General features: G+C 43.0%; 1 protein-coding gene across 1 annotated transcript; it reads left to right on the forward strand.

Annotated features, from left to right (window-relative positions):
- The first annotated feature begins 334 nt into the window (after window positions 1-334).
- Window positions 335-10,091, forward strand: abhd11 (abhydrolase domain containing 11). The gene is made up of 6 exons (XM_064971449.1): window positions 335-570; window positions 2,608-2,743; window positions 3,612-3,785; window positions 5,929-6,099; window positions 9,385-9,566; window positions 9,828-10,091. The coding sequence occupies exons 1-6, from the start codon at window positions 443-445 to the stop codon at window positions 9,961-9,963; spliced, it is 927 nt and encodes a 308-aa protein (XP_064827521.1). The 5' UTR covers window positions 335-442; the 3' UTR covers window positions 9,964-10,091.

The following is a 10,091-nucleotide window of genomic DNA, read 5'->3' on the forward strand; positions in this document are numbered from 1 at the left end:
AGATAACACAGACACAAAGTCAACCTGGGCTGTGTCGTAAAAGTGTATGACATTTTTTGTTGTTCCTAATTATCTGACTTGCCTAGTTAAATAAATAAAACATATAAATCCATGTGCTTTACTAGTAGAGGCAGGTAAGATGCCTTGGATATATAACTAATGTTATTAGCTTATTGGGGTAGTAGGAAAGTATTTGAGGTTGACCATCTCGCTGGTAATTTAAGGGTAGTATTAAGATGTAGTTAATGTTAGGGTTACATTTTAAGAAAGCGAAAATTGTGAAAATGGGCGGGGTTTATGACTTTGTGGCTGTGGTAACTAGTGACGACTCATTCTCTTCTAATGTCAGTCAGAGAATGATTTTCTCTGCTCCGAAATCTGCAGAATAGAAAGCGTATGTTGTCGGTCAGCCTGGAAGAAAATTCAACGAGCCTACCTTGTCATGAGTGTTTTCTGTCGTTTACTCTCGAGAGGACTTCTCTGCGGACGGGCAACATGTCGGTTTGTAACCGGACAGCAGGATTTCAGCGGTGGCGTGCTGCGGATGACTCGGGCGGTTGGCTCGACCAGGTAACGTTAAATGCCCTCTACTTGCTACAGTCCAGGCTAATAAATTGACAGCGAGTTCACTTTCTAGCTAACTATCTTCTTTAGCTACGTAAATGTAAATGCACCGAATAACAACATTATAGGAGAAATTGGTTATCATCGATCTTTATTTGTGTATGTTTGTGTTATTTAGGGGTAGCTAGGATATTTTATTTAGATGGATAGCTAATGGTAGTTAGCTAACTAACGTTAGCAGTACACTTGGTTGTGGACTAAATTAATATATTTCTACATTTTCTGTTGTATGACAAGCAATATGTGCCCATCCGATGTTACTTGCATTTATTGTATTGTGTCTTGTCAAATCTAAAGCCCAATATTTTACTAGCATTTTATCTAGCTAGCTAACCAACTAGGCCAGCATTCCAACAATGACCCCGGCCCTACTCAGTGTTTGTTTAACTGTCCTAGGTTAGCAATGTAACGTTATGGTAAATCAGTTACATCGTTGAATGAGAATATCATGTTGACACAGTCAGTTACTTGTTTTGTTTACTACATGTCTTAGCCGAATTCATTACCAAGGATACGTTAACAATTCATTAACGTCATTGTCTCTTTCCTCTGTTGGCACCCCTGTGAAGATAGTTATTTTATTATCAAATGCACTACATGGCCGAAAGTATGTGGACATTGCTCGTCGAACATCTCATTCCAAAATCATGGGCATTAATATGGAGTTGATCCCTCCCTTTGCTGCTATAATAGCCTCCACTCTTCTGGGAAGGCTTTCCACTAGATGTTTGGGACTTTATTCCATTCAGCCACAAAAGTATTAGTGCGGTAGGACACCAACGTTGCTCGCAGTCAGCATTCCAATTCATCCCTAAGGTGTTCGAAGGGGTTGAGGTCAGAGCTCTGTGCAGGCCAGTCAAGTTCTTCCACACCGATCTTGACAAACCATTTCTGTATGGACCTCGCTTTGTGCACGGGAGCATTGTCATGCTAAAACAGGAAAGGGCCTTCCCCAAACTGTTGCCACAAAGTTGAAGCACACAATCGTCTAGAATGTCATTATGTGCTGTAGCGTCAAGATTTCCCTTCACTGGAACTAAGGGGCTTAGTCCGAATCATGAAATACAGCCAAAGTCCATTATTCCTCCTCCGCCAAACTTTACATTTGGCACTATGTATTGGGGCAGGTAGCGTTCTCCTGACAACCGGCAAACTCAGATTCATACATCGGCCTGCCAGATAATGAAGCGTGATTGGTCACATGAAATGCTTACTTACAAGCCAACAGTGCAGTTCAAGACGAGTTAAGAAAATATTTACCAAATAAACTAAAGTAAAAATAAGAGTAACACAATAAAATAACAATAAAGAGGCTGTATACAGGGGGTAACGAGTCAATGTGCAGGGGTACAGGTTAGTTGAGGTAATTTGTACATTAAGCCAGAGAACGTGTTTCCACTGCTCCAGAGTCCAATGGCGCCGAGCTTTACACCACTCCAACTGACGCTTGGCATTGTATATGGTTATCTTAGGCTTCTGTGCAGCTGCTCCGCCATGGAAACCCATTTGATCAAGCTCCCGAAGAACAGTTATTGTGCTGCATTGCCTCTGGAAGCAGTTTTGAAACTTGGTAGTGAGTGTTGCAGCCGAGGACAGACGAGCTATGCGCTTCAGGACTAGACAGTCCCGTTCTGTGAGCTTTTGTGGCCTACCACTTCGCAGCTGAGTCGTTGTTGCTCCTAGACATTTCCACTTCACATTAACAGCGCTTAGTTGACCAGGGCAGAAATTTGATTAACTGACTTGTTGGGAAGGTGGCATCCTATGACAGTGCCACATTGATAGTCTTTGAGCTCTTCAGTAAATTCATTCTACTGCAAATGTTTCTCTATGGAGATTGCATGGCTGTGTGCTCGATTTTATACACCTGTCAAACTACTGGTATTGCTGAAATAGCCGAATCCACTAATTTTGAAAGCATTTACATACACAAAAAAAAAGTATGTTAACTCTAACAATGTGTTGTTCTATTGTCTGTTGCAGCCCTGTGAACCTAACCTATGACGTGTTTGACGGGACAGGGGACGGCACCCCCCTGGTGTTCCTCCATGGGCTGTTTGGCAGCAAGTCCAACTTCCACTCTATAGCCAAGTCCCTGGTGCAGAGGACAGGTCGAAAGGTAACGCATAGTCTCACAAGGCAGACAACCGTTTCAGAAATATTACATGGGCGGCAGGTAGCCTGGTGGTTTAGAGCGTTGTGCAGGTAACCGAAAGGATGCTAGTTCAAATCCCAGAGGCGACTCGGTGTAAAATTTGGTCAATGTGCTGTTGAGCAAGGCACTTAACTCTTATTGCTCCTTGAAGTCGCTCTGAATAAGAGCGACTAAAATGTAAATGTACAATTATTCACCACAAAGAGCAACACATGTTAAAGACTGTAAATCCGGGATGGCTAACACAGGAGGTGAGGGGATACACTAGACTGTGTATGCTTTGGTCTCAGCATATCTTTCTCTCTAAACAACCGGGTAAATAATACATTCTATACACTAAATTCTGATTTATCTGAAGCCATACTGATAAGGCTCAGTTATTCTCTCACATACAGCCAGTTATGCACAACTCGGGTATTTGAGGGTGGCTGTTTTATTCATGCTTTCTATTTGTTGAGGGTTGTGAAACCAGATATGTGTTACAATCAGTGACCGTAATGCAGTTAAGTGCCAGTGAGAAATGAATACCAGCAGGATTATGGCCTCTACCCTCCTCCCACCCTACTCTCCCTCTCCTCTCATCCTACTTTCCCTCTACGCCCACCCTGCTCTCCCTCTCCTCTCACACCACTCTCCCTCTCCTCTCACCCTACTCTCCCTCTCCTCTCACCCCAATGAATCCCTACTGTCCTTCCTTTCAATGAGTAATCACGAAGGACCGAACTGTAGTCTTCTATGTAGCCTATAGCCCTGTGCCTTCCCTCTTCTCCTCCCCTCCATCTCCCTCCTCTCCACCCCTCCCTAGTGTCCTAACTGTCCTTTGTCCAGTCAGGTGCTGACGGTCGACGCCCGTAACCACGGTACCAGCACACACAGCACCGATCTGACCTATGAGGCGATGACCAATGACTTGACGCACTTGCTCGCCCAGCTGCACATCGGGAAATGCGTCCTGATTGGCCACAGCATGGGGGGCAAGGTCGCCATGACAACAGCCCTGTCGCAGGTGAACAAACGAACGACCCCGGAACATCAATATGAATCCTTACTACACTGTGGTCTCTGTGCCGCTTGAAGCTGCACTAATTACATTAGAAACCTGCAATGATTACTGCTGCACTGTCCCATGGGAAAGTGACTGCCCATCTCGCCTTACTTCCTTACAGTCCCAATACTTTTTTCGAATGCACTTTTAGATTATATCATCAAATTCACGAAAACGCAGTCATTTAGGATATGCAGGGCTTTCAGAAAGTATTTAGACCCCTTTTTTTATGTTACAGCCTTATTCCTCATCAATCTACACACGGTACCTCATACTGACAGCAAAAATACATTTGCAAACATTTCTAAAAATCGTTTTTTTTTTTTGCAAAAAAATGAAATACACATTTACATAAATATTCAGATTCTTTACTCAGTTCACTGAAGCAACTTTGGCAGTGATTTAAAGTCTTGAGTCTTCTTGGGTATGACACTACAAGCTTGGCGCACCTGTATTTGGGGAGTTTCTCCCATTCTTCTCTGCACATCCTCTCAAACTATGTCAGGTTGGATGGGGAGAGTCGCTACACAGCTATTTTCATGGCTCTCCAGAGATGTTCGATCGGGTTCAAATCCGGGCTCTGGCTGGGCCACACAAGGACATTGAGACTTGTTCCGAAGCCACTCCTGCGTTCTCTTAGAAGATCACTTTTCTGAGGTCCTGAGCACTTTGGAGCAGGTTTCATCAAGGATCTCTTTGTACTTTGCTCCATTCATCTTTCCCTCGAGCCTGACTAGTCTCCCAGTCCCTGCCGCTGAAAAACAACTTCACAGCATGATGCTGCCACCACCATGCTTCACCATAGGGATGGTGCCACGTTTCCTCCAGACGTGATGCTTGGCATTCAGGCTAAAGAGTTACATTTTGGTTTCATCAGACAAGAGAATCTTGTTTCTCGTGGTCAGAGTCCTTTAGGTGCCTTTTGGCAAACTCCAAGCAGCCTGTCATGTGCCTTTTACTGAAGAGTGGCTTCCGTCTGGCCACTCTACCATAAAGGCTTGATTGGTGGAGTGCAGCAGAGATGTTGGTCCTTTTGGAGGTTTCTCCCATCTCCACAGAGGAATTCTGGAGCTCTGTCAGTGATCATCAGGTTTTTGGTCACTTTTTTTTTTTTTTTACCTTTATTTAACCAGGCAAGTCAGTTAAGAACAAATTCTTATTTTCAATGACGGCCTAGGAACAGTGGGTTAACTGCCTGTTCAGGGGCAGAACGACAGATTTGTACCTTGTCAGCTCGGGGGTTTGAACTTGCAACCTCCGGTTACTAGTCCAACGCTCTAACCACTAGGCTACCCTGCCGCCCTTCTCCCCTGATTGCTCAGTTTGGCCGAGCAGCCAGCACTAGGAAGAATCTTGGTGATTCAAAACTTCTTCCATTTAAGAATTATGGAGGCCACTTTTCTTGGGAACCTTCAATGCTGCAGAAATGTTTTGGTACCCTTCCCCAGATCTGTCTCAGAGCTCTATGGACAATTCCTTCAACTTCATGGCTTGGTTTTTGCACTGTCAACTGTGGGACTTTTAAATAGACAGGTGTGTACCTTTCTAAATCATATCCAATCAATTGAATCAAGTTGTAGATGTATATCTCAAGGATGATCAATGGAAACAGGATGCACCTGAAATCAATTTTGAGTCTCATAGCAATGGGTCTAAATACTTATGTAAATAAGGTATTTCTGTTTGATTTAAGTTTGCAAAAATCTCTAAACTTGTTTTTGTTTTTTGTCATTATGGGGTGTTGATTGTGGAAACACGATCAATTTTAGAGTAAGGCTGTAACGTAACAATGTTGGGAAAAAGTCTGTATGAATACTTTCCAAATTCACTGTATACGGTATATAATGATATTGACATTCGTGGGTTAATTTACTGCTACTCTACACCTCTTAAGAAGATTTTAGAAACTGAAGTGGTCACACTTTCCCATTGTATAGAGGGGGCAGAACTTTTTTTTTTTTTTTCAGTTCTCATTTCCTCTGTTCTTCTGCTCTTCTCCCTCTTTTCTCTCCCTCCTTCTACCTGTCTCTTCATCGCTCTATTGCTCTACCCCTCCCCTCAATCACCCCCTTCTCCTTCCTTTCCTCATATATCTCACCGGTAGCCTGGCCTGGTGGAGAGGTTGGTAGTGGTGGACATCAGTCCAGCCCAGACCACCACCCGTACCAACTTCCACTCCTACATCCAGGCCATGAAGGATGTGAAGATCTCTAGCGACATCCCTCGCTCGACCGCCCGCCGCATGGCCGAGGACCAGCTACGCAAACTGGTCAAGGTTAGGGCAAGCTCCTCACTGGCTATCACTACTGTTATTACCACCAGGGTTCATACTACTGTTAACATCAGAGCTGTGTTCGAATACCCATACTGTATACTACATACTTAATGACTATATACTATTAGTTCAATTTAGTATACTGTAAACTTATCCTTTCAGTTGAGCATACTAGCGCTACACCTGTCTACCTGATGTTGATTGTTGCAATGCAACCTTGTGCTAGCTTGTTAGAGTAATATATTACTAGCTAGACATCTTATGACTTTGGGTGTGTTTGTTAATTCAATATGGAGTGCCAGCGTGCGCTCTGGGCGTTTGTAAATTCAGAGTTTTGTTCTCTGAGCGTTCAGAGCGCACACTCTGGCCGAGGAGTAGGGTTGATCCCAGCTTTCTGGCACAATCAGACTCGAGTGCTCTGAAATCGGAGTAGATAGCCAGAGTGAATTTACGAATAGAGTGAATTAACAATGTCCATTGAACGCACAACAGCAATCCCGCTGAGCTGGAAGAATGACGTGAATAATCAAGTCGATAAATGTTGGATAGTTAGCATGTTGTTAATATACTTGAAAGTTGGCCGTATTAGTAGCCAACTAACATTAGGTAGCAAGCTAACATATGGTACATACTGCTGTAATATGTTATGCGGTCCGTAAAGGACAGTGTAGCTAACAAATTGTCAGTCAACATAACTTTTTAAATACATTCCAAGTTATTACTTTACTAAATTTCTCAACATTTTCTTAACATTTGTTGTAATTGGTTAAAGCAATGAATTTTATCTGCTCTCATTGAACTTGGGCTGCATATTTTCTGCCATTTTCTTCAAATCTGAAAAGGTTTGTGAAGCCACGGCCATTTTCGGTAGAATTGCATTATGCGCCCTAAAAGCACGGAAATAGTGTCCACTGCTTGTATACTTAGTATTTCGGCGAATGTAGTACGACACCCGGGATCTTTTGGCATACTAACTATATCCATACTATGACCAATAAGCATAGTACATACAGTTGAAGTCGGAAGTTTACATACACTTAGGTTGGAGTCATTAAAACTCAGGTTGGAGTCATTAAAACTCAGGTTGGAGTCATTAAAACTCTTTTTCAACAACTCCACAATTGTCTTGTAAACAAACTATAGTTTTGGCAAGTCAGTTAGAACATCTACTTTGTGCATGACACAAGTCATTTTTCCAATAATTGTTTACAAACAGATTATTTCACTTATAATTCACTATATCACAATTCCAGTGGGTCAGAAGTTTACATACGCTAAGTTGACTGTTCCTTTTAAACAGCTTGGAAAATTCCAGAAAATGATGTTGTGACTTTAGAAGCTTCTGATAGGCTATTTGACATCATTTGAGTCAATTGGAGGTGTACCTGTGGAAGTATATCAAGGCCTACCTTCAAACTCAATGCCTCGTTGCTTGACATCATGGGAAAATCAAGTCAGCCAAGTCCCCAGAAAAGAAATTGTAGACCTCCACGCGTCTGGTTCATCCTTGGGAGCAATTTCCAAACGCCTGACGGTACCACACGTACAGATGATCAAGTAAACACCATGGGACCACAGCTGCCATACCGCTCAGGAAGGAGACGCGTTCTGTATCCTAGAGATGAAAGTACTTTGGTGCGAAAAGTGCAAATCAATCCCAGAACAGCAGCAAAGGACCTTGTGAAGATGCTGGAGGAAACGGGTACAAAAGTATCTACATCCACATTAAAACGAGTCCTATATCGACATCACCTGAAAGGCAGCTAATCATGGAAGAAGCCATTGCTCTAAAACCACCATTAAAAAAGCCAGACTACGGTTTGCAACTGCACATGGGGACAAAGACTGTACTTTTTGGAGAAATGTCCTCTGGTCTGATGATACAAAAGTAGAACTGTTTGGCCATAATGACCATTGTTATGTTTGGAGGAAAAAGGGCGAGGCTTGCAAGCTGAAGAACACCATCCCAACCGTGAAGCACGTGGGTGGCAGCATCATGTTGTGGAGGTGCTTTGCTGCAGGAGGGACTGGTGCACTTCACAGAATAGATGGCATCATGAGGGAGGGAAATGATGTGGATATATTGAAGCAGCATCTCAAGACATCAGTCAGGAAGTTTAAGCTTGATCACAAATGGGTCTTCCAAATGGACAATGACCTAAAGCATACTTCCCAAATTGTAGCAAAATGGCTTAAGGACAACAAAGTCAAGGTATTGGAGTGGCCATCACAAATCCCTAACCTCAATCCCATAGAGAATTTGTGGGCAGAACTGGAAAAGTGTGCGAGCAAGGAGGTCTACAAACCTGACTCGGTTAGACCAGCTCTGTCAGGAGGAATGGAAGGCTACCCGACACGTTTGACCCAATTTAAACCATTTAAAGGAAATGCTACTGAACACTCAATTAGTATATGTAAACTTCTGACCCACTGGGAATCTAATGAAAGAAATAAAAGCTGAAATAAATCATTCTCTCTACTATTATTCTGACATTTCACATTCTTAAAATAAAGTGATGATACTAACTGACCTAAAATATGGAATTTTTACTTTGATTAAGTGTCAGGAATTATGAAACTGAGTTTAAATGTATTTGGCTAAGATGTATGTAAACTTCCGACTTCAAATGTATGTGACAGTAGAGTAGTGGCCTGAGGGAACACAATGTGTTATGAAATGTAGTGTCTGGTAATATTTTAAGTGTGTGTGTATATAACTACCTTATGTTAATGGAACCCATAAGACAGCAGCTAATAGCCATCCTTAATAAACACAAGTACTACTGCTAATACCACCCAGGGTTCACACTACCTGTCACTATCATCTCACTACAACTGTAGCAACCCAATCGTCTGACAGCTGAAAGGCTATGTAATTGAACATACAACTACTGTAATGAAGTAGCGAATGTGAAACATAATACCATTTTATTGCCCAAATGCAATACCAGTAAATTATGCAAATTAACCTATAGACCGATCAGCATGACCAGTTAAATCGGTTAGCTGCCAAAAATACATATAACTGTTAACATCCCTGGTCTTTGGAGACTGAATGAATGAATGAATGCATTGTGAAACCAAATGGATATAAAGTAGTCTTCAATTGGTTGTTGACTAATCCCCAAGCACCATCTAAAGGGCTTTTTGAGTAAAAAGCATTATTATATACTGTAATTGCAGCCCATTGAAATGCCTTTTCTTTTGAAACCAAAGAGAAGGCATTTGGAGGACATACCCGGTGATAGTCTGTTTAGTAATGGTGTTGTTCCTTCCTGTGTTCAGGAGCGCTCAGTGCGCCAGTTCCTGCTGACCAACCTGGTGGAGCAGAATGGACACTACGCCTGGAGAGTCAATCTGGACGCCATTGCCGCACACCTTGATGACATCATGAGCTTCCCAACATTCGAAACCACATACGAGGGCCCCACCCTCTTCCTGGGCGGAGCCAGTTCTGCCTACATCAGGTATAAGATGTCACCTGTTATACAGTTTTTAATAGCTGTCATTGGTTTAAGACTGCTTTGTAATATTTCTGATTTGGTTTGGTGTCTTCTGTTTCCCTACTTTGACTCTTTCATCTTTTGTCTCTCTCACTTTCTCCCTCCTCGCTCTGCTCTCGCCCTCCTCTCTCGCCCTCCTCTCTCTCCCTCTGCTCTCTCCCTCCTTGCTCTGCTCTCTCCCTCCTTTCTCGCCCTCGTCTCTCTCACTCTGCTCTGTTCTCTCAGTTCTGAGGACTATCCAGAGATCCAGCGGTTGTTCCCATGTGCAGACATCCAGTACATCCCAGACGCCAGCCACTGGATCCACGCAGACAAACCCCTGGACTTCATAAGCTCCATCAGCTCCTTCCTGCAGCCCTAACCTACCCGGTTCCAACCCTCTCCACCACCTAATTTACTGTTCCAACCCTCTCCACCACCTAATTTACTGTTCCAACCCTCTCCACCACCTAATTTACTGTTCCAACCCTCTCCACCACCTAATTTACT

The sequence above is a fragment of the Oncorhynchus masou genome, chromosome 8, assembly GCF_036934945.1.
Source record: "Oncorhynchus masou masou isolate Uvic2021 chromosome 8, UVic_Omas_1.1, whole genome shotgun sequence".
NCBI classification, from domain to species: Eukaryota; Metazoa; Chordata; class Actinopteri; order Salmoniformes; family Salmonidae; genus Oncorhynchus; species Oncorhynchus masou.